At 32.2% G+C, this 26,115-nt stretch overlaps 1 protein-coding gene and 3 long non-coding RNA genes across 5 annotated transcripts; 1 reads left to right on the forward strand and 3 right to left on the reverse strand.

Moving 5' to 3' along the window:
• Nucleotides 1-753: 753 nt before the first annotated feature.
• Nucleotides 754-2,539, reverse strand: LOC105966806 (bidirectional sugar transporter N3-like). Its single transcript, XM_088827232.1, has 5 exons — nt 2,464-2,539; nt 1,420-1,630; nt 1,170-1,328; nt 968-1,087; nt 754-870 (listed from the first exon to the last, which is right to left on the reverse strand). The coding sequence occupies exons 1-5, from the start codon at nt 2,532-2,534 to the stop codon at nt 754-756; spliced, it is 678 nt and encodes a 225-aa protein (XP_088683358.1). The 5' UTR covers nt 2,535-2,539.
• A 638-nt stretch (nt 2,540-3,177) lies between these two features.
• LOC148766324 (uncharacterized) lies at nt 3,178-3,920 on the reverse strand. Its single transcript, XR_016034918.1, has 3 exons — nt 3,843-3,920; nt 3,400-3,463; nt 3,178-3,283 (listed from the first exon to the last, which is right to left on the reverse strand). It is a non-coding gene; the product is annotated as an uncharacterized LOC148766324 (long non-coding RNA).
• Nucleotides 3,921-15,099: 11,179 nt separating this feature from the next.
• On the reverse strand, nt 15,100-16,169 carry LOC148766325 (uncharacterized). The gene is made up of 2 exons (XR_016034804.1): nt 16,035-16,169; nt 15,100-15,827 (listed from the first exon to the last, which is right to left on the reverse strand). It is a non-coding gene; the product is annotated as an uncharacterized LOC148766325 (long non-coding RNA).
• A 508-nt stretch (nt 16,170-16,677) lies between these two features.
• LOC148766326 (uncharacterized) lies at nt 16,678-19,571 on the forward strand. Of its 2 annotated transcripts, none has more exons than XR_016035004.1 (3): nt 16,678-16,808; nt 17,755-19,272; nt 19,344-19,571. It is a non-coding gene; the product is annotated as an uncharacterized LOC148766326 (long non-coding RNA). The 2 variants fall into 2 exon arrangements; XR_016035003.1 differs by having other exon boundaries at nt 17,755-18,513; nt 18,597-19,571.
• The last annotated feature ends 6,544 nt before the right edge of the window (nt 19,572-26,115 follow it).

Consider the following 26,115-nt stretch of genomic DNA (forward strand, 5'->3'; position numbering starts at 1 on the left):
AGCAGACACACAGACTATGTGCAATTTATGGGTGGACGGGGAGAAATTAGTCGGACAGATTACAATAAAGAGTCAACGGCGGCGGTGCGGCGGTGTTCGTGGGTGGAGCAGAGAAATTATCCTGACGGCCAAGAATTAATCGGCGTCGACGGCGATGGTGGTGGGTGGGTAAGAGAAATAATCCGGACGGAGGACCAGAAAGAGTTGACGGAGGAGAGGAAAACAGAGAGGCTACAGGCGGCGGCGGCAGCGGAGGTGGAAAGGTTGTGAAAGGCGGCAACGGCGGCGGCGGAGGTGGAGGTGTAGAGGTTGTGAAAGGCGGCGAGGATTGAAGAAAATTAAAAAATGTAATGGAGAAGAAAGGTCCGATCGATCATTATTTTTTTATTTTCAACATTTTCGAAAATACACATTTTCCTTATTTTAGGTTAAAAATGTTTCCCCCTTTTTCTCCAAATTACATTACCCACTATTTTACATTGTAGCCAAACAAGAAAAATAGATTACTTTTGACTTTTCACAATTTTAACTACCACTTTCTTCAAACCAATCAATAATCATAGGCATAATATTTCCAAACACTCAGAATACCCATCCACACATATCACACATATTAGACTTCTTCTTTCTTTTCAATCCACGTCATTTATCCAAACTGCAATTTAAAAAAAATATATTAATAATAATAATAATAAATAATTAAATACTAAAAAAATAATAAATAAAAATATTCTAACCTGTCAAATAGTCTCCTCAAATAGTCTCCGCAGTCTGAGACTCTCCAGTAGTCTCGCCAGTCTGTGGTGTACGGAAGATCACGTACACTACAATCTGGCCTATACCTAAAACTAATCCAATAATGTTCGGAATCTGTATTAATGAAGAAAAAAAAAGTCTTATTATTAGAAAAAAAAATTCTAATTATTTAAATTTTAATTAGATTTAATGTTGATTAGGATATACATACCCAGATATTGGCATCTCCTTTGGCAAAGCCATAGATGCCCCAAATGACAGCGTTAGCTGTGAGGACGCACGTCAGTGTGATAGGTATACCCTGCACACTGCGCGTCCTAACAGCTCTAACCTATTATATAAAAAAAATGGTAAATAAAAAAATTATATAAATTAAATTTAAACTTACTAACTCTATTTAATATCAATCTTACCACTGTGCCTATAGTCGATGAATAGACTAAGATGGATGATCCAAAGCATATCCACCCAACGACCATAATCCTCAAATCACCTTTGCACGTAAAGTACGTGACAAAGGTGATAGCGCAAAATAATCCAAAGAGCATACCCGAGACAATGATAGTGAAAATCTACAAAATATTTTTTTTAACTATTAGTGATGTCTTAAATAAAATTAGTTTTAATATTTTTGTAAGTATTATGAAGAATTTGAAACCTTACTCGATCATGATGGCCGGAGTAGTAGCAGAATATGATGACGTACGCCATCTCGATAACACAACCAATGCTGTTAATAATAACCAGCGTGGTTGCGTTTGACCTAATCACTCCGTAATATAGCCAGATGGCCGATGAAAATAGGGCAACGGTGTACGGAATCACCGTATACCCTACCGTCGACTTCTCGTCGCGGATTTTTCTAAATGTACACCTACAAAAATTTATAACTAACTTTTAGCTTTTTATTTATTTATTTATTATTGGTTAAATATGATCAAAATAAATATTTTGTTGTAAGGATTAAAATGCACACTTTTGTTGTGCGGGAGGTAATGTTTTTTGTATTAATTTATGTTAAGGATATATTTTATTAATTATATTGGCTCACATAGATAAAGGCATGTCTATTTCGACATAAATAGACTAAGTCGTACAAAATTGTATTTAATTTATGGTTTTTCTAAACCATAAATTATATGTCCAATTTGAAAAGGAAAAAAGAAAAATTGGCAAAATTTCCTTTTTTGTTTTGGAAGTGTACTTTTTTTTCTTACATCCATTTCGATTCTAATTCCGAAATCGAAAATTATATAAAAAACGTACGAAACAATAGTACATAATAATACTAAGATTATAATTAGAGATTTTGGGAATAATCCAGAAATGATGGAAAATTATTTCAGAATTTATGGGAATTAAAAATATAATTCCAGTCCCAATCCAAAAACAAAAATTGGAATTTTTCACCAGTGATTCTTCGAAAATGATATAGACAATGTACAATATTGTCAAAACAATAGAAGTACAGAATAATACTAATATTATAATTAGAATTTTCGGGAATAACTCCTAAATATTGGAAAATTATTTCATATTGTTGTATATCATCATGTCTGGAAATTAACTGACTAAACTATAACAAAATAAAATAACCAATATTAATTATCACTAACATAAATATATTTCATTAACAAACTAAACTATAAAATATTAACTATAAAAAAAAAAAAAAAAACAAAGAGAAAGAGAAAGAGAGGGACGTACACCGGAGCCAGGTAAACGGCTAGAGAGACTAAAATACCTAGTATCCCAAATGTAGAGACAATACCGGCCATTATATTATGATATCGATGCTGCGGCAAATAAAAAAACAGGCCTAAATGAATGAATGAATTAAAAAAAAAAAAAACATTTCGGAGTATTATTATTATTTCTAATACTTAATCATAATTTTCAATAAATTTCAAATATTTTTTTAAAAAATTATTTATATTTTCGTACATTTTTAAATATCTAAGAAAAAGGGAAATATCTTGATTATTTCTAAATATTTAAACCCCGCATTTTTAAATAATTGCGATTTTTTTTGATTTTAGTGTTTCTATTATTATTCGTTTTTTTTACTATTATTCGGAATTGAAATTATTCATTTTATTTTATTTTTGTATTTTCAAAAAAAAATCCAAATATTTTCTTTCTAAAATTTCAGAATTTGTAAAATTATAAAGTTTTCATCACTATTTTGGAAATTTCTATCATAAGTTTCAAAACAATTCATAGAATTTAAATTAAGAATCAACTTTTTTTTTTATCTAACACACTTAACAACACTAACAATTTAGCTATTATTCTACAAATAACAAAAAAAAAATACCGGTGAACATAGTTTTTTTCTCCTTTACGAACACTTAATCAAACAAATAATTTAGGTAATTCTAAAAGAAAATTAATTAAAATTTAAGCAAATAACTTACTAACCTGAAATTAGTATACGATTACTAGCACCAAAAATCTCTCTCAAAGGTTGCTGCAGCAAGAGGGAAGCCTTTCCCACAACAAACCATAAATTGGAAATTTGTAAACCCTAACACACTCAAAATCAAAACAATAAATTAATATTTTTCCACATTCGAGTTAATCATGTTAATCATATTTTTCTAACAACAAATTTATTTCTACAAATAAATAAATCATGTTTACCTCGAATTAATGCTAGCACCAAAAATCTCCAGCGATATACCCACGAATTCAAATTTTGAAAACCCTAATACACTCAAAACCAAAATGTAGATCAAATTAAAACTATAAATTAACATTTATTCAAAAACATTAAAAAATACAAACAATTTAAAAGCAGAACAGTGTGTATGTGTGTGCTTGTGTGTGTGTGTGTGTGTGTGTGTGAGAGAGAGAGAGAGAGAGAGAGAGAGAGAGAGAGAGAGAGATGCATCTACAGTGTGTTTGTGTGTGCGTGTGTGTGTGTGTGTGTGTGTGTGTGTGTGTGTGTGAGAGAGAGAGAGAGAGAGAGAGAGAGAGAGATGCATCTACAGTGTGTTTGTGTGTGCGTGTGTGTGTGTGTGTGTGTGTGTGTGTGAGAGAGAGAGAGAGAGAGAGAGAGAGAGAGAGAGAGAGAGAGAGATAACATTTCTCTGAAAACTAATAAAATCACAAGTATGATTGACAGGGAAATCTTCTGAGGTTTGTTCTAAATATTAATGCATTATGTGAAGTTTATGATTGACAGGGACATCGATGCTAGTTGTGATCCAATAAACTCAAGAAGTTTGAAAATAATTACACTAATCTTTATATTTAGGCTAATTAATTTTCTAAAATTGAAAAAGAAACACAAAGATCAAACCTGTCATCAATTTTTGTAATTGTCAATGCACACTACTGAATTAGTAAATATTCATATATTTACGTAACTACACAATTATATAAATTAGTGGGCTTATAGTAAAATAAAAAAATAACAATAATAATTAAAAAAAAAAAAAAAGTCACGTCTTCATATATATTAAAAAATATCTGAATATTTACTCAAAAAAAATAAAAAATATCTGAATATAAACATTTATTATCTTAAACAATAATCTAAAATGGGAAGAATAAATTAACGGATAACAACAATGGCTTACAACTGGCTGCTATTTTCAAAAGTGTACAATTACATAACTAAGCCAAAAAGAGAAAAGAAAATAAAAAAAAATTAAAAAAATTGAAAAAGAATAAGAAAAAAGAATTTGCATTAATTCTCAAACAGCAAAGCAATATTTGGAATTGTTTCCAAATGGGGATGTAAATTTCATAAATTTTGTGTGGTAGTTGAGATCGAGACCCTTTAATTAATTAACTTTTTACCTAAGTTTTTATTACAAGTATGTGGAAAACATTTTTTTAAATTTGCACTCCTAAACGCCCTAGATAATTATGTCCAAAAGATAGAAAGTAAAAAAAAAAAAAGAAATTCAATTTAGATTGAAGAACACTTACGAGAATTCGTTAAGTTCGTAAAGTATTGGATTTCAAATGAACTAAAGTGACTTAAAATTAGTTCAGATAATAGTTACGAGTTTAATTTGTAGGGTATTTTGGTCATTTAAGATTTCAAATCGGTTTTTCATATTTTAAGAACCGAACATGTCGGTTTTTTTTTTCGGGTCGGTGTTTAATTCAATTTATTTTCGGTTTTGGTTTCATCTATCGGTTCAAATCGGTTTGGCATAAAATCGATATTTGATTAACAGTAAATTTGGACTTTCATTACATTTGCTTGAGAAAATTAACAAATAACAACACAAAATTAACAAATAAAAGACATGTCACAACCCAAAATTAACTAATAAAAAACATGTCACATGAAGGCGTTCGAATGATAGAAGCACGGTAGGGGAAGACGGTAAGTTTTTATAGTATATATCAAAACGACGTCATTTGGTATAAATCAGTTCGATTCGGGTAGTCGGTTCGGTAATTTTTTTATTCTCCATACATAAACCAATATATTCGGTCATTCAATTTTTTTTTTACCGTATATGCAGTTTTAATTCGGGACGGTGCATATTAACTCGATTTTTTTCGGCTTTTTGGTTTCTTAATTTTTTTGTTCATCCCTAATTTGGATTCTAGAATTGTGTTATGTTTCTCCTGAATTTTTATATTTATATCTTTTAGTTAGATTAATTGATTTATTGGTATTTTTTAATATATTATAAAATAATGTAATATTCCATCATTTCACCCTAATCTCGAAAAAGTTTACAAATTACAAAAGTCTAATAAGTTCCAAAATTTTAAACATTGTATACGTTTATTGGAATATGATTATATTCTATTTTTTTTTTCCATTTATGACATGATTTAATTTGGAATATCTTTGTAGAGAACTATTTTCTAAAAAAAATAGTATGTATTTTCTTTTTCTTTCGCCTCTGAAATAAGTCAGTGCCACAGTGAATTTGCTTACATCACCTTTGTGTAATTGTTAATGCATAACTGAGATTAGTAAAATTCATATATATAGATAATATCCAAAAATATCTAAATATACATTTTATTATTTTAAATAGAAAAAAATAAAAATAAAAATAAAAGGAAGAAGAAGGAAAATATGCCTGATTGGTTTATTCAAAAATGGAGGTCCACCATTTTAATCACAATGAAAATAAATCCACATAAAGATAAATTGTTTAACCAAAGGCACACTATTTTTTTAAGGAATATTTACTATATTCCTTATAATGTAAATTATATTCATTCCATCGTATAATAAGTTAGCAGATATGTTTCACTCTATATTAATTTACATAATATAATTTGGCTTTTATAAGCAAACTTAATTAATGATGAATGGGAATTTTGATCTTATTTGTGGAGGTTATATCTAAGTAGCTTTAACATCAAAATCAACAATAAATTGGATTTATTTTCTTATTTATTATTATAATTTAAGTAGCTTTCACATTCTTAATGTGATCTACACTATAATAAATTGACACTCTTTGAGCACAACTAGGGATCAAATCAAACTATTCAATGATGCTTGATGCAAAATCTCGTTTTAATTTGGTTGTTAACATAACCAACTAATTAGCTTAAATATATATATATATATATTTTTCAAGCTTGATAAATTATGAAGCTCGATTCGAGTTCGAATCCGATTAGAAAAAAAAAATTAATAACATAATATTCAATCAACATTAAGGTAATTGAGTTTGATTCGTGTTATGTTGAATTAAAACTCGTTCGAGCTATATTAAGTTATTATCAAATTAAATTAAAAAAACAACTCAATAAGTTTGATGGCAAATGATACAAAAATATTTATTTTTTCATTATAGTCACAAGGATTTTAATGTGGTAGTTGGTGGGTAATTTAATAGCAAATGGGGTGGGTTAAATGAACTTGCAAACTGCAGTAATTTTTTGTCAGTTTTCTATTTTGACACACAAACACAAATATAGCATAGATTAATTGAATGTAGTAGGTTTTAATTTCGAATACTTACATACAAGAATTAGCTACAACTACTCTTTAATTAAGGAGCTAATTATTACTCGTATAAAACAATAGAATAGAGATAGAATAAAATTGTATTTTGTTTCCTCTTTTATGTCCCTAAACTTTGAAGGCAACGGACTTTTTATTTTTATCTCTTGATAAGAAAAAATTGAAAATGGAAATTTAGAAAAAGTTTAACAAAAAAAAAAAAAAAAGAAAAAGAAAAAGGAGAATTGAACAATCTCCTTTTCTTTTTTTCTTTCTTTCGTTCTTTTTTTTTTTTTTTTTTAAATTAAGGGAAAAACATCTTAATAATTGTAGATATTGTAAACGAATTAATTATGTGTGCAATTTTTCGGGATAATATTGTCAAATGCTACTCATATATACTTATAAAACACGGGATCGGAATGCATGATAGCAAAACAAAGAAGTCTAATAAATTTCAGTGTTAATAAGCAGTTTAGAAAAAAAATGTTTAATAGGGTGATTTGATATACTCCCATAATATGCAAAACATATAGGGTTATGTTCAATCCTAAATCCTTCCTTTGAGATACGAAGAGACCAAAAGATTATGCTCCTACTACATGCAATTTTTTTCCTAACTGCGTTCAGCATTTCCACCAACTTCATTTAACATTTTTGTTTTGTTTTTTTTTTATTTTCTTTTCTTTTTAATAATTTTATATTTAAAAAATTATGATTTAGTTTTTTTTGGGTTTTTTTTCTGAACATTTTTCCCGAAAATTATTGTTATGATTTACAGTGTAAATAATACGTTTAGTTGTCAAGGATTATGACATTGTACTCCATACGTTGATGTTGTTTGAAGATAAAATTTTGTGGATGGAATTTTTAAATTTTCAACTAAAGAAAATGGATTCAGCTAGAGAATAGTCATTCATTTTATAGCCTATTAGAATATTGACCGTTGTGTAATTTGTAAACATTCAACTAAAATTCATCATGTTGGGGAAAAAATAAAAAATCATTATCATTCCGATGGTTTTTAAAGTATCGCGAAAAACATTTCCGATGGTTTTGTTACATATGAAAGTATATGCGGCGTTGTTTTTTCAATTTAAGGGTGTGAAGTGCCAACCACACATAATTTCATCACTTTCTATTATCTCTTCTCTTCGTCTTCACTCAATCACATTGATTTATAACAAATACAAATAATATTCTCATAATCAAATTCACAATCCCTCTATCCCACTCTTATTTGTGTCGTTCTTAGAATTTGGTTGAATAATCTTAATAAATTTCATTATTTTATAGGGCAAAGTACAGTTTGCACCCCTGAACTATGGAGCTTGTCACAAATACCTCCCTAAACTATAAAATGTACTAAAATGACCCCTCCGTTTTCAATTTGTTAGTGTGTGATGATGTGGCATGTTGACTTTGTGGTTTGCAGCAATTTTATGACCGTTGAAAATTGTTTGGACGCTAGCTTTAGCCCCTCAGATTGGTATATATATAGTTGTGTGGACTGAAATGCACTTGTAGAAAACATGGGTACCTAAATAAAAAAATGTAATTCTTCAAATTGACCTTAAACAAGGGATGATCGAAACATAGGGGATCAAATTGCACTTTTACAAAATATATTATGGCTGCCCTAATTCTCCTTTCTTCACCAAAACCACCGTCACCACCGCTCCTCTTTAACTGTCGGTCCCGCAACCACTCCACAGCCAAGACCTCACGCCACCGTAGACGGTTGTCGGATGCCCGCACAACCCCTTGTGCGAATTCTGCCACCCAATCTTTCACCGCCAGTCGCGCAACGATCCCACTACCCAAACAACACCGCCCAAAATACATTATCACAAAACTCACACCCCGTAGTCCGCCGCCAAATCCCTGCACAAATCCGCTGATTTCACTTCCAAAAATAAAGATTTTATGGGTTTCTTGAATTTTGTGTTAATTTGCCAAAAATCAAAGTAAATTTATAAACCAGGTTATGAAGTTTGTTGGTTTTCTTAAATTTGTGTTAATTTACCTTATGGCAGAGAATTTGGAAAAGCTTAGTTGATACTTGGTATTGCCATGTTTTCCTCGCTCACAGTCACAATGAAGAAGAAAAGGAACAGAAGAGAGACTTTTTTAAATAAAATATAAAAAAAAAAGCCAGGAGAGAGAGGTGGTCATTGGTGTTAGTTTTCTTAAGGGTAAAAAAGTAAATGCACCAGAAAACTGACGGTGTTAGTTTGTCTGCCGTTGACCATAAATCATAGGGGTTATATTGATACGTTTAGTAGTTTAAGGGGGTGTTTGAGACAAGCCCTATAGGTTAAGGGTGCAAACTGTACTTTCCCCTATTTTATATTCTAAGTGTATTTAGGGTTTTTTTTTTAATGTTTGAAAATTATTCGGTTTTTTGAAATTTAATAAAGCTTCGATTATTCAAATTAGTGCTACGAATTAATCCAAATGATTGTATTTTTTTCTGACGTATCTGTTTTTAATATTTTGCATTAATTTATAATATAAAAAAAGTTAGCTACATTTCGTTATATTTTTAACGATTTGTATATTTTTATAATTATATCAAAAACTTAGCCCCCATTTAAATGTTCGACACTGCCTTCCTTCTGGAAAGATTTCCTTTATTGGGTTATTTCCAGTGTTCTAAAAATCGGCCGAGACGGCCGATTAATCGGTCTTCGAGGCGGAGGCGGTCCAAAACCTTTACGATTTTAGTGTAAATGTTTGAAAAATTGGTTTTTTGCCTGTGAGGCGGTTTTAGGCGGTCTGAGGCGGTCAAACCTTTAAGGCAGGTCAAACTCGGTGGCAAAAATCGGTCAAAAATCGGTTTTTTTTTTCTTCTTTTTTTTTAATTTTTTATTATTATTTTAATTCAAAATAAAAGTAGGGATTTTAATAAAATAATATGAGTTTATGCTTTATTTTGTTTATGTTAACTATTATTGTTAAAGAACTAATGACGTATGTCAGGAATGTTCAAGAATAAATGTATATTAAAAAAAATTGCGTTTTTATTTATATTTTATAAGGATATTTATGTATTATGATCTTATTATTGTTAGACTTAGTATGTTATTAGGATATATATATATACATGATGGAGATGTAACTATGTTTAAATATCTTTTTATATATGTTTTGAGTATTTATAAATAATATCTAAAAATATATTAAATTAAATTTTAAAAACCGATTTATTTTCGATTTATCATCGATTAATCACCGCCGCACCGATTAATCGTGAGTCGGTGCCTGACCGCCTCCGACCCGATTACTGCTTTTTACAACCTTGGTTATTTCTATGGTACACCAAGTGAAAACAATACACTGGGTGAGTTTTTACCGTTGGTCGATCTACACACCAATGTGGGTGTGTGTGTGTTTATGTGTATACATGGCCGGCTCTAGGGCATAGGCAACTTAGGCCTATGCCTAGGGCCCCCAAACTATCTGTAATATTCATATGGCCCCCTAAATTATATGTATTACAAATTAGGGCCCCCAAATTTGATTTTTTCTATATTTTTATAAAACTAAACAAAAATATGTATATGAAAGCCAAATTGTAGAAAATATAACATAAGATCTAATAATTTTAATATTTCAACTTCAAATAATAAGAAAATGCCAAAAATATATTTAATTTTAAATTAAAAAATTAAGGGTAAATTCCACTTTCCCCTCTTGTACTTTGGCTAGATATCACTTTACCCCCTTCTACTCTCAATTGTATCGATTTGTTCCCTTGTACATTGGTTCGATATCACTTTACCCCCTTCTACTCTCAATTCATCGATTTGCCCCCTTGTACTTTGGCTCGATATCACTTTACCCCTTTCTACACTCAACTGTATCAATTTGCTCCTTGTACTTGAAAAATTGTCTCAATGTGGCCCTCGCCGTTAGTTTTCAGACATTTGACCTTAACACCGTTTGATCTAAGTCTGAGAATTACTAAAATGCCACCCCTCCGAGTTTAAATAATTATTAAATAATAATAATAATAATAATAATAATAATAATAATAATAATAATAATAATAATAATAATAATAATAATAATAATAATAATAATAATAATAATAATAATAATAATAATAATAATAATAATAATAATAATAATAATAATAATAATAATAAATTCAAGACAACGAGAAAACATAGTCCACAACGCGAGCCACAATTTTTTTTATTAATAATTATTTAAACTAGGAAGGGTGGGTTCTTTTGTAATTTTCAAACTTAGATCAAACGGTGTTAAGGTCTTTGCACCCTTGAATTACACCATTATGTGCACTAAATTACATATGCATAAATAAATAGAAAAATAAAGGGGTTTTTGGCATTTTACACCTTTGAATTACACTATTTTAGCACTTTGCACCCTTAAATTGCAATATTGGCAGAGTAACTCTTTAAACATAAATTGTTTGGCATTTTACATCCAAAATCACTTTGGCTTATAAAAACTACCTGCAATTTGCTGAAAACAAACCTAGAAGATGAGCAGATTCCATAAATTCTTCTTAGCCATCTCTATTTGCTCTAATATGTAAATTATGAACTAAAACTAAAGAATGGCCGGAATATATAGACACGAGTCCGATAACACACCTTCAAAAGATCAAGTTTTATTCCATGGTAACGCTATTTTTTAAATCATTTTTCAGATCCAAACTATTCAGTGAGACCACAAAATTCCTCCTATCATGAAACTAATAGACACCACCTCTCTGCCACTAAATAAACCTCCCAGACCCCAGTAGCCTTATTTTGTCATATGACTATTCAAAAAACAAAAATTGAGGGTTTGGCCTAAAATTTTCAATTACATAATTTTTCAAACTCAAAAGCCAAAAAATAAAATAAAATTGATTTACTATTATTGTTTAGTGGTTATACTAATTTACAATTGAAAGAAATGCAATGTTTTTAAAACCGGACCGGAGATAGAACCGAACAAGCAACTGGGTCACGGTTGGATCGGTTCAACCGGGTTTTCATATTTTTTTTTCTTTAATAATCTATATATAATTTTATAGTGACAGATAATTTATACATTAAAAAACTACATCTATCACTAAATATCAACCTGAAATTCAATTCATTGTTTCCATCAACATCTTTGAAAGTGTCCACGAAGTCGAGCATAACTTTCTCATCCGGACTCCAAATCAACTGGTTCCGGCGGCATTAGAAAGCTATTTCAGCGGGCTACACTTCGTGTTTAACGTCAAATTTCCAAATTCGGACTCGAACATGGTCAAAATTGGATTCCAAAAGCGATGATGAAAATACGTGCTACAGTTCGAGGACATGAATGCGCATCAATAAAAGTGCACAAAAATACTCGCTAGAAAAGATATGCACATAAGTAACAGTACAAAAGCATGCACAAAAGTTCTCACGCAAAAGTGCATTCGCAAAAACGATCATGAAAACACAAACCACAATCTTAGGACATTAATACATTGAAAATGGATTCCATCAGACATAAACAACTGCAAACCCAAGAATTCTCCTTCTCAATCTCATGTCTCGCCAGAAAAGGGAAGATGAAAATGATTTGCAGATGGATTTGGGGAAAAGGGCTTTTGAGAAATGTTTAAGAACTAAATTGTAAGAGGGTTTTTTTGGGTGAATTATTTTTTGAAATTTTTATTAAAGGGTATTTTGGTCTTTCTTGAAGTGAAAGAACAAAATACACTTCATTTCATGTAACTTTCAATTTTTGCAATTTGCCTCCTAAAAATTCAGAAAAGGGATAACTCCACCTCGAATTATTGTTTTGGTTACACTTTGCCCAAAAGTCATTTTTTTGTGGGCATCGTGCAACAATAATAACATTTTAAAGGAGCAACATGTAGAAAAATAATGTTTTGAAGAGGCAACGTGCAGTAAAATTAACATTTAAAAGGGGCAACGTGCAACAAAAACACTCAATTCCGGTGAATAATCCATCGAAGTTTTGTTGTCGGGACAATGTGTAACAAGAATAGTATTATGAAGGGGGTATTTCACTTTTTAAAATTTTGAGGGTAAAATGGGAAAATTAGAAATTTATAGAGGGTGACTGTGCAATTTGCCCAAAGTGAAATATCAAATATAGCATGAGATTAATTAGGAATAAAACATGCAATTTTTTCCCAAAAATAAGAAATGATAAAGAGAAAAAAGAACCGAAACTTTGTGTCCCACAAACCATGAATCTTTAACTATAATTACTATACTACTTAAACCCTAATTAAATCAAAGCAGAATCTTTCACAAATGAACGGTCGTGATTTCTACCTCACTTGCTTTTCAGCAGCCATTTTGTCTCTCCATATCTCTATCTTTGCGCCTCTTTTTCAGAAAGCACAAAAACACTGATAAATAGCATATGTAATATGTACACAGTCGTGTGTATATATATATGAGATTATTTCACAAAACTGGCCTTCTCCAATTACTAAGGAGTCCAAAAAACATTCTTATATTTATGATAAATCCAAAATATTTTTAATTAATCAAAATTAATATAGTTTCACAATTATACCATTCTTCCTACATAATCTTTTATTTAATATTAATTTATAATTTACATCCACACTATCAGACCCTAAGCCCACGTTTCAATTTCTCCCACCATCTCCTCTATCTATCGCCACAACCCCTTCTCTTCATTCTCCCCCGCCGCCGCTCATCCTTTATTTTTTCTCTACGTCGTCCGTTGTCTCCCCTTTCTCTTCTCTCCACTGTCCCGTAAGATCTCTTCTCTCTCTCTTTTTTTTTTTGTTCCAGGTAGAGTGAGTTTGGTTTTGTGCGCTCCTCCGTGTTGTATTGCGTCGCCGAAGCCGTCCGCAGCGTTTCTGATACGCCCCCAATTTTCTTTCTCAATATTTCTTTGATTTGAGCAATTTCAATTTTCTTAATTTTGTTTGAGTATTTAATTACCTGCAAAAAAATCCAGCAAGAGTCTCACCCTTTTTCTTTATTATTTCATCTTTCGGGGAAAAATAAAGTAAATAATTTTTTTCTCTATATTTCCAATTAGTAGTAATATTTTTGAGGCTTTAGGTAAAATATAAGTGAAAATGTGTGTACTATTGTAAGAGAGGAAATTATTTATGGGATTTTTAGTTTTTGATGAGATGTAATGAAGAAATTTCATGATACACCTGGTGCTTGGACCGGGCTCGTTTTTAAGGATGGCTCAGTGCTTTCTTTGCAGCCGGTTCAATTGTTTCAGTGGCCACACCACTTCATTCTTCAATAACATAGTTTTTGTAATTTCCTCTTTCCTTTTCCCTTTTTTTTCATATAAATTATTGTTTTGTGCAAGATGATTATATATTATTATTATTAATATTGCACCTTGGATAATTTTTCTTGTATAAAATTTTGGCACTGGGACTAACCATGACAAGCTTCATAAATTAGTCATATTGGTGCTATTTTTGCATAAATCTCTTTAAACAGAAAATTAATGAGGAAACAACTATTATAATAAAAAAGAAAATATGATGGTGTGACATCGAGGTTTGCTTTTGAAAATTGGTTTTCATTTGCTAATTAAATTTTTTCTTGTTCAGATTGATATAGCGTGCCTTGTTGGCGGTGGTGTGCTAGCTTGCACTTTTTCATGGACGTAGTAGTGGTTTATGTTTCAAACAGTGGATTTTCGAAGAGTGGTTTACGAATAGTGGATTTACGAATAGTGGATTTTCGAAGAGTGGATTTACAAATAGTGGATTTTACGAATAGTGGATTTTCGAATAGTGAATTTACATTTATTTTTGTTTGTTATATTTTGAGTTGTGTTAGTAATGGATTACTTATGTTTTTTTTGGATTTCAATAAGTTTGTTGTGGATTATGTTAATAATAAAGTGGATTACGTTAATTTTACAATGGTTTTCTAAATTTGTAGTGGTTTTCGATGAGTATATAGTGGATTTTAATTTACGTAACCGGTGGCAAAAAATAAAAAAAGTTGAAAAAAAAGAAAAAAAAACCCTAAAATTTGGCGTTAAAAACTATATTTTTTAACTTGATGGAGAAAATAAAAAATTAAATAAAATAAAGGGGCCTTGAGATATAGGTCCCTAGTGACAAAACTTATTAGAACTAAATGACAAGCTCAACTAAACATTTGTTTCACATCCTTTATAAAATTCATTCCCAAAATGCCCCTCCACTAACAAATTTAATTTTTTTATTAAGTAATTAAACTGCCTTAATAATTTTTTTTATTCTACATTTAATATTTTTATTTTTCGTCTGACGTTTTTTTAATTTTTTTTACAAAATACCCAATGGTCTTTTTTTCTCTTTCATTCTTTATTTTAGCATTTTATAGACTATTATAAACAAACTTCGTTTTTTTTTCTTTTTTTATACATAATATTGAAAATTAAAAAAAATATATTATTTTTTATTTTTTTTATAATTCAATTTATAGGCTTCTGAAACATGAACTTCACTTTGACACATTCTTTGTCTGTTCATATATATACACTACAACAATCTGTAGTAGACTATGGTATACTATGGTGTACTACGGTGTACTATGGTATACTATGATTTACTACGGTATACTATTCCGAACCCTAGCCGCGAACAACTCTCAGTCGGCCAGCAGTAAACGCAGCCGCAACGAAATCCTAGCAGCCAAGCCCTATCTTCTTCATCAGTTGTCCTTAATTTTGCTTCCATAGCCTCAGTTTGTTTCTTCTCTCCAGCCCTATCTTCTTCAGCGCAAGCGTCATTCATGTAAGGGCGAGCCCTGAAGAGGTAGCGGTTAGCTCTCCCTAGGTAGCGGATATAATTGGCCCTTGCGCTCAAGTTATCCTGTACAACACGTACGGTGTGGCTGCAAAACATGTTCTTTCAATTGACGACAACACGGCTGCTCCACCATCCGTTGGGCCGCTTTAAGGCAAGGCTTCCAATCGTGTGGCACCGGAATTGGTATGCTCTTGTACTCACCTCCACAATTCTGCATTATTTCGAACACCGACTGTTCTGGAGGATCCGGCTCCAGAGTGTTGTACACTATAGCAAATAACGCATACTCTATTGTGTACTGGATTTTGCGCCTCTCTTCATCCGGCAACATTATATTTTTTTTTCTTTTTCCTGCTGAATATGAATATTCCATTTAATATTAATATTAATCAAACAAGAAGACTAAAATCTCAGTGCTAAAAAAATATTGAGAATGAAAACAGGTAAGAATTTTTTATTGTTAAAATAAATATTGAACATGCAAAATAGTATACATAACAGAACATACAGAGAAAACACAGAACACGGATTGATAAAGAATAGAAAATATAAGTCTCTAACCCGTCATCCTCTTCGCCACTCGCCGCCTCATCCTCCTGCCGCCTATCATTCTCGACAGCAAAACTCGGCGCCGTCGCCGTCAATCCCAGATCTAACATATCCTCTCGATGTGAAAGAGAGCACCACTACAGAAAGAGAGAAAAGAAAGAGAAAGGTGTGGGGCGGTTGAAGAAGAGAGCGAGCCAGGGTAGGCGGCGGATAAAAAGAGAGTGGGGAGAAAAAATAGAGAAACGTGGTTTTTTATTAGGTATATCAAGGGTATTTTAGGGTTAAATAAAAATAAAAGGATGTGGGTCAAATTAAATTTTCAAATAAGGATTTAGTAAAAACATTCTATTTGAGGTTGTGCCCCACATCTAATTATGTTTGGTTTGAGGGGTGTCTTCAATATTAACCCTAAAATAAAAGTACTTTTTTTTAAATTGATATTAAAAAAATCATATTTTTTCTGAAAAAAAAAAGAAAAAAATGAAATTGTGAGATTTATGGGGAGTTATTTTTGGAGAGAGAGTATGATAGGGGCATTTCTGATAATTTAAGTCAAATGGACTTGTGTCAAATAGCAATTAATAAAATGGATTTATTATGAAGTCAAAATTGAATGAGGGGTGTTTGCCAAATTGCCCCTATATATATAATATATATATATAGAGAGAGAAAGAGGAGGAGGAGACTGCAACACACGCGCACAACTATGTGTGGGATTCTAGCCGTGCTTGGCATCGCCGACCAATCTCAGGCGAAACGATCCAGGATTATTGAACTTTCGAGAAGGTGTGTTTTTTTTTCCTGATTGTTTCTCTCGCGTGGCTTAGATTCCTTTGCATTTTGTGATTTTGTTTGGTGAATTTCGTTTTTCTCTATTTCGATTATGGAAGGTGTGTGTGTGTGTTTGTTTGTGTGTTTTAATGGTTGAAATTTAGTTCTGGTGCGAAATGTGGGTTATGGTGCAGAGTGATTGTTTGATAGATAGTGAATTCGATTTCAATAAAATATTTTGAGTAATTCTAATTGGATTATTTTGTTTGTATAACTTGAATATATAGTTACTCTTGAACCGAAAAATAATTGCAACTGAACCGAAAAAACCGAAACTGAACCAAAACCGGAAGAAACCATGATAAATTTTGATTAAGCAGTAATATTTAAACCTAGCATAGTTCTTAGGAAACAATAAATGGTACAGAGGATTTCATTAGATCACTACAACATTTTAGCCTTTTCACGACGCTTATTTTACTTGACGGTTTGAAAGCCGTCGTATAAAAATTAAATTTACGACGCTTCTAAACTCATTCTCGACGCTTATAAACCGTCGAATACAATTATTTTTGCTACACTTTTTAAATCATTGTTGACGCATAAACACCGTCGGAAAAACTTATTAAAAATTATATATTTTATCACTTTTACTGTAGACTCTTTAAAACACACACTTAAAACTCTTTCAACACAACTCTCTCTTTTATTTTTTTTCGTATTTATCCTGTCTGACATTACATTAGGGCGTTTTCTCTAAATTATGAATCACTTCTACGTCGACGCAATTGCCACCGCGCGCCTCCGCCATCGCCACCGCCACCACCACCGCGACGGATGGCGCGCTGCTACCGGCACGACGAACATCTCCGCTGTTTTATTCAATCTCAATTCCGAACAGATTGATCTAAGATGTTATTCTTGAAAAGTAAATTGAGAGAAGGAATTCATTCAATTGCAGGTGCTGAAACAGGATTAAGGGAAGACTGAGTTGTGACTGCACATATTTTGACTCATCGGTGGATTATGTTGTAGGTTAATCTCCTCTGTCATTTTTTTTTCTGTATTTAAATTGGTCGCATTTCATCGATGTGTTTCTGATGTGCATTATTTTTCTATAGTTGAAATGAGATGTAAGGTGATGAGAATTATCAATATAGGAGGAGAGTAGGTTGTAGAAATCTGATAAATGATAAGTTTCCATTAGAAAAATAAATTGGTTGCTTGAATGAGTGTAACAGAATCCCTGGCATCTCTGAGTTGATTTCTAAGCTTTACTCGGATCATAGTTTTCTACATTTCTGGCAAATGCAGCCGAAGGCTCCAATTTTCACTCGTTTACTGTTTTTAGGAAAATGATGCATAACTTTTGATAGTTTTGAGCTAGTATTCCATTAAATGTCTGTTTTCATGTTGGGGAGACATTATCCTAAATGGTAGCTTAGAAAAAAATGAGAGATAATTAGTTATTTTCTTTCTGTATCTCTCATGATTCTTTATTTGCAAGGTTCTGTTTTCTGATGAGTTTGAATATCGAGATTTATTGGAAATTGTTGAGGCCTTCAGTGAATATTTTCATAAGGCTGCTTCTGAAGAGAGCAGCATGTATCTGGATAGCTCAAGGCGAGACGAGCTCAGCTCGATTGGAGCTTCAACCAATTGAGAAGTAAAGATTGTTATTGGTTATTGTATATATATATAATATGATATGATACTGGAGGTATTGAGTTCAAATGTCGAGCACATAACATATTCTTGATTTAAGAAACTGAATTCTGAAATGATTTTCTGTTGATTTTACAGAGACAATGTATGACATTACTGGTTTTGATAGCATATGCGATTGACCTCTCTTAAAGCTGCTAGGACAATAATGTGGTGAGAGGTGCCGCAACTAAGATTATTGTTTTAAAATATATGATGTTTTTTTTTTCCGCATTGTAAGTTTATGTTTATGCAAAAAGCTGTTTAGATGTGTTCTACTGTCTACCGCCATTTAAGTACATTTGCTCGTTTGAGTAGTGCAACTGGTTTATTACATTTAAACCTTCTTATGGATGTAGAATTTGGATTGATCTTTATGTAATTTGATGCCCTATCTCTCTATCCTCATGTTCTAGTTGTAATATCCTTAAACTGATCATGGATAGAATGCCAATGCAAGCCATTTAGGAAGAAATTGATAGTATGTGTTACATTGTTACAAAGTTTGTGGTTTTTTCTTTATTCCTATTTGCAAACAGCCTATGAAAATGAAGGGAGAGGCAGAGTTTCATGTTTGAACTAATTTTTGAGTCGAAAGAGGGAAGTGAATCTTTTCATCTTACTCTGCTGATAAACTGAAGCAGGTTAAGCTATAATAATAGTCTCTGCACCATTTTACTGTATCATGAGAGCTCTAATATGGTATAGATGTGCATAACAAGGTTTGGCGATTATGCTTTTAATGCAAATTAAGCTGCACTTCCTACAGCACAAGGTTTGTTTCGTTTTACTACTGTGAAACTATTTTGGTGATTAGTTGTAATTTCTTATGGCTTTTTTTCTCAGGTACCGGAAGATTATAGTGACCAAGATTTTCGGGTGTCGTCACATCTTTGTTTGGCCAAGACCATCCTTGATTGGAAGAGATACAGATGTGGATGTTATTTTGTAATGGAACTAAGATTTTGCATTATGAAAAACAATATTTCTTGCTGTAAAGAACTTCAAATATTTATGTTATTCTGAAAAATGCATCGTGAATGTAATTAAAATATGAATGTTAATGAAATTATATTTCAGGATTATTATGCATTTTTAGTATTTTTTGCTATCGAGCATTATTTACAGATTTTAGCCGAAAATATTTCGCAGTGATAATTTAAAGAAATATATTAGTATTCCCGACGGTTTTAAAGCATCGGGAAAAATTTTTCTTGACGGTTTTTTTACGTGTAAAAGTATATACGACGCCTTTATTGTTGACGGTTTTCTGTCGCTTTAAAAGCGTCATCTTGACGCTTTTTATCCGTCGTATAAAACAATAAATGTTGTAGTGGATCCTAAATTGTTTTAGTTGTTCTAGTTTATCAGCATAGTAAAATGAAAGGGTTCGGTTACCTCTCTTTTCCCCGTAGCCTACTTACAAATGGGAATCAAGAAAAAAAACTTACAAATGGGAATCAAGAAAAAAATCAACAATGTAATATATATTAGAGTAAAAAGCAGTTTACCTCCTAAACAAATGCCCATTTTGCACTTTGCCCCCCAAACAAAAAGAATTTGCATGTCTTTACCTAAACTACGGTTTTTGTTGCACGGTGCCTCAAAATTGGAATTTTCAGGCCATTTTGACCGGAATCTTATACAAGTGTATAACACGTGAGTTTTAAAGAGGCAAAAGAGTCTATTCTTTTACATTCTTCATAAATTAAAAGAAAAACAAAAAAAGAAAGAAAAAAAAACAAAATACAGAAAGAAAAAACAAAAGGAAAAAAAAAAAGAAAGAAAAGGAAGGGCTGCCGACGCCATTTCTACACTCAAATCGGCCATTTCGGAACGGCTTCTTCTTCATCTAGATAAACCACGGCGGCACCGACGAGATCCCCTCTACCCTCATTATCGATTTCGTGGTGAATTTGAATATAACAACAGCAACATAAAGTGGTGGGCAAGGTTTCTTATAGAACGGTGGTAGTGGATACAGAGGAATCGGTTGTGGAAGTGGCTTCACATAAACCGGCGGCTTGTAGATCGGGATTGGCGGTGGAAGCGGCTTCACGTAAACCGGTGGATTGTAGATCGGGATTGGTGGTGGAAGTAGCTTCACGTAAACCGGCGGCTTCCGCTTAGGTTTGTGGACGGGTGGCTTGTATACTGGCGGCTCGGGTTCAGGTTCGTGACGGAGAACGAGAAGCTCCCCAGGGATTGGGTGCCAGGTCGCCGGAAATTGATGGGTTTCGAGTATAGGATCTTGCCGGCGCCGGAGTAGGGGACGCCGAGATCGCGAGTGAGTCTGACGCTCCCGTTGCTCATGTGGGCGTCGCCGAGCAGCTTCATGGTGGACAGAGTAAGCGTCTCGAAGTCAAAATCAGTAGACGCGGACAAGATTAAAACGAAATTCGCTACGAGAACCAAACAGAAGTAAAACCCGCCGGAAAGTGACGTCATTGTCTAGATTAATTCAGAACAATAACCCATTAACGAATAATCAAGGAAGTTATTATGTCCTGTATTCTTTTTTTCTCACCCGTGACACAGAGAGAGAGAGAGAGAGAAACTGAAGAAGAAAATAATTAATTAAGAGAGTGTGTGAACGGTGGTGGTGGTATGGGAGAGGAGAGAATCGATATTTATAAATGGCGTCGGCAGCACTTCCTTTTCTTTTTTTCTTTTTTTTTTTGTTTTTTGTTTTTATATTTTGTTTTTTTTTTATGAAGAAGGTAAGTGAATAGACTATTTTGCCCCTTTAAAACTCACGTGAAAAGCATGTGGGTAAGATTCTGGTCAAAATGGCCTGAAAATTCCAATTTTGAGGCACCGTGCAACAAAAACCAGAGTTTAGGTAAGAACGTGCAAATTTTTTTTGTTTGGGAGGTAAAGTGCAAAACGGGCATTTGTTTAGGGGGTAAACTGCTTTTTACTCTATATATTATCACATTCCTTGCTAAATGGTTTACATTGGCATTCTATCCATGATCAGCTCAAGGATAAACAGAGGGCATCAAATTACAATAAGCTCAACCCAAACTCAACCATCCACAGAAAGGTTGAAATGTAACTAAGTAGTTTCACTACTCTTAAACGAACAAATATGCTGCAAATAGTAATCAGGTTCTCAGAAATGTAACTAAGAAGTTTCAAATGAAAATACAAAAAGAGTGCAAGATAATAAATGCATAGCTCCTAATTATTGAAATCACAAAATTTAACACAAGTTTATGATACATGATTTAAAAACATCTACAAAAAAAATAAAAAAACAATTCCAGCCATTTTCAATGAACGAAAGCAAAGAGTTTTGGTGCAGACATATTTTACTATTGTATAGGTGAAATCGGAGTGCCGACTATTTTCAATATGTACTACTGCTAAAATCAATAGTACACTTGAAAAGGGATAAGACATTTGAAGCTCAAATGGAGAAAAATAACACTACCTGCATATGCTAAGCATGGTTCAAAACAACTTTTAACCCCTCAACAGCAGCTTGCATTAGGAATAGCATTGGAACATCACATCATGTAGCAAACCTAGAGAAAACAAAGTGAATTTTGAAAAGTTTGACAAATTCCTTAAATTCCATTAGAGTGAACAATTCTCGGTATTGATCCTGCTTTTGAAAATTAACGATTTCAATATCAACAATTATAATATAATCGGAAAGTTGAAATAAATAAATCCGAAATTACTCCAACAAAATTAGACGATAGATCTAACTTAAAACGACAACTTCATCGTCGCGGTCGAATTGAGGTGGCTGATGTGAACAATAACGACATCGTTCCCACACGTCCTCAGCCTTAAAGAGCCGACTCTGATCCATTGATGCGATGCACCTCCTCATTATTTTCCTCAATCAGAAACACAACTACTTTCCTTTAACTTTTTTATTCAGCCACTTCATTTAGGCCTCGTTTGGTTTTGGGCCCGGAACTGGCCCGTTGGCGACCCGGCCCAACTCGTTGACCGGTGAACCGGCCCGTAGTCCCCGGGACGGGCCCGGTTCTATAAAATGGTGAATCGTGAACCACCGGGCCTGCCCGGCGGTTCAACCGGATATTTAAAAAAAAAAAAAAAAACAAAATTAAAAAAAATTCAAAAAAAAAGCAAATAACGGCGCCCGAACCGGCCCGGGTGAACCGGCCGTTATTTGCGTTTTTTTGAATTGTTTTCCCCCCCAATTTTTCCTATAAATACCCTCACACCCCAATTTTTCCTAGAATTTACTTATTTATCAAATATTTCAAAAAAAAAAATTAAAAAAAAAAAAAAATCAAATTTTCTGGGCCGACCCGGAACCGGCCCGGATAGGCCCGGAACCGGATTGAACCGGCGGGCCAACCCGGCCCGCCGAACCGTGCATATTACGGGCCGGTTCCGGTTCCGGAAAAAGTGAACCGTGAACCGGCCCGAACCGGCCCATGGCCGTGTCTATTCAGTATCCCATATAAATTGCCGGGTCGACCCGCCAAAATTATATAGTCATGGCTTATCTTGCCTTTTTAATGAGTTTTTTTTGTTGGATGTTGCAAGCTCCAATAAAATAATTGGGTTTCATTAGATTAATTAATCTTATCTTACCAACCAAACGAGGCATTAATGTTTTGTCCGGGGGAAGAGATGGAGGATAGCCGGAGATAGCGGAGGAGAAGAGGAGGAGGAGAGGAGCGAGAGTGGAAAATTGGAAATGTTCAACGAAAAACGTAAAATAAATTGTTTTAATTGATAACGGTGTGATAAACTAAAATTCAGATAGTAAAATATTAAATCAATATATAAAAGAAAGGTTTGCCCGAAACACAAATGACAATTTTAGTAAAAAAAATTGTATCCCTAAGGGTAGTTTTGTCGTTTTACCTTGCAAGTTAATGTGGTTGCTTTGTTGTTGTCCCGTTTCCAGATACACTTGCCCACTATCTGTAAACCGTCGAAAGAAACTGCCCACTTTCATTTTGGCAGTATTGAGTAGTGAGTAATTTGGGATATGATTTGGGTCTTCTTTGAACCGTTTGAGCCTTTCAAGCCGACATTTTTATCGAAAGTATTCTTAGAACCTTGATTTGAGCCTCGGAGAAAATGTGTTCTTTCTTTTAGCCAATGTGTATAAGGTAGAATAGATGGAGATTCTTGAAAAATTACCCCTTGGAGTTCGGTTGAATTTTTTTATAAAAGTCCTTGTTCTTCCTCTTCTGAAAAAAAAGAAGAAGAAGAGACTATATGGGAGAAGAAATGACTAGTTGAATTGTTTTTGAACGATCGATCCATTGTCTTAAAAGCAAAAGTGGAGACTTTTGAACTTTTAAGAATCGAGTTTATTAAAGTGCGACATCTAACCTCAAATATTGTAGACAAATATGCACCATGCAATTGATACGTGAATGGACTGTAGCTTCGACGTCCAAAACTTAACTTTTAAGTTATCTTAAGACATGAGAAGCTTGCCAAAAGATTGTGTTAAGGAAGATAATTGCACACTAGACAATTCTGCGATTATCAACCTTTTTCCATCCCTCCAACATTATCAATCGCTCTACTAATTCAAGAGTTCAAATTCATCGGTTGGTCAACAAAAAAAAATATAAAAAAAAAATACGAGAGTGAGTTTATAAACTTTGTTAATAATGAAACTTTTTTTTTGATAAAAAGTATAATGAAAATATTAATGTAATAAAAAAAAAGTTAACTTTGTCAGAAAATTGATTATAACTTTAATGCCGCTGACGAGAATATTGTTCGATATGCTTCTCCACCATCTCTTTGTCAACAACCAAGTAAAAAGAAAAGAGAGTTTGTAAAGTTCGTCCATAAAATATTTTGCAGTTGCAAAATAATAGTTAATTCATAAATAATTAATCTATGTATGGAATAAATAAATTAAATCCAATAAAATTTTTCATCGAAACAAACTAATTAATCAAGAAATGAAGACCGGAAAGAAAAATATTTTTTTTTTACAGATCCAATGCATCTTAATTAAATCCATAAATATATATATATCAAGAAATGGGGACGGAAAAGAAAAACAGTTTTTTATACAAATACAATATATTGCTGTACATCATAATCATTAATCCGTTTAAGAGTTTCAAAATCTTTATCAGTCAATAAATTTTCCGAATAAATGTGGCCCGGAACAGAAATCCAATCGAAGGTATGTTAATTAATTAAATCCATATGTATAAAGAAATTTCAATCCAATCAACTTTTGCATGCAACATTAATCAAGAAAATGAAGAAAATATATATATATATATATATATATATATATATATATATATATATATGAAGAGAAGGCAGACCTCGGCGGCGGCAGGGCCGGCTCAACCACTAGGTCAATTAGGCAGTTGCCTAGGGCCCCACATTAAGTGGGGGCCCACCTATACACTTTTTTTTTTCTTTTTTTACATTAATACGTATTTTACATTATATAAAAAATCTGTATACATAAGAAATAAAATTTTTATATTATAAATTTTATATCTATTATATGCCCCTCAATTAATTAATAGATAGTTAATAATATATATTCATTTAATTATGTGGGTCCTCGATTACTTTAACCTAAATATTATCTCTCAATCATTATCACTCTTTCTTTCCACCTGACTTCAATAGGTGAAAATGTACTATATGATAACCTTTTCTTTATTTTTTGGATTTTATTGATTTTTATACTATTTTTTTGGGTAGGCACATTTAATTTTTATTTATTTTTCACTTTTCTTTGATAATTTATAAAAAAAAAATATACAATATAAAACATATGTATATAATATTAGGGCCCAAGTTTTGCTTCGCCCAATCCCCAGTATCATAAGATCGACCCTAATGTGATGAAAAAAACCCAAACTACTAACACTAAACATTTTTTTGTTAGTTAATTACTTAATTATACTATAAACACCCTAAAATTTCTACTTGTTACTAAAATTTCACTCGTTTTTCTAATATTGAATTAAAATTTATCAATTTCAATTTTTTTTATTTGTTCTATTATTTAAAAAAAATATTGTTGATGAATTTGAATTTGTTTATGTAAATACTTTTACAAAAACCGTAACCTTGTGAATTTACTTGTGCGCTAATACCGAATTTTCTTGTCCTATAATAAGGAATAATTTCATTTAATATTTTAGTTAGGTAAAATTTATTTTTGTTTTATATTTTTCTTTTTGCATTAATTAATGCATTGCATCAATAAAAAAATAAAAACTATATTTTAATTATAGGGGCCCAATATTTTCGCTTCGCCTAGGGCCCCCAGCATGCTAGAGCCGGCCCTGCGGCGGAGATCTTCGAACGAGGGTTTATAAGACCACACAGACAGAGCCATTTTTTGCTGTCGAAATTTCAGACAGAACAGCAGAAATTGCGGCGCATAGTACATAATTGGTTTTTTTCTTGGGACTATTAGTGAAAATCCCCTCTAGCATTTTTTTTAATAATGATGGATCTAGTCACTTTTTCTTTATTAGTGACAAACCCAACTTTTATTTATTATCAAATTTACCCTTCCCTATTATTTGCTGCACATACCTTTTTTATTTCTTTTCTATTTTCCATTTTAATTTTCGTTTTGTTTATTTAAAAAAATAGTTTTTAAGTAATTTTTATAAAA

The sequence above is a fragment of the Erythranthe guttata genome, chromosome 12 (genome assembly GCF_056151865.1).
Source record: "Erythranthe guttata isolate IM_541 chromosome 12, IM_541, whole genome shotgun sequence".
Taxonomy (NCBI): domain Eukaryota; kingdom Viridiplantae; phylum Streptophyta; class Magnoliopsida; order Lamiales; family Phrymaceae; genus Erythranthe; species Erythranthe guttata.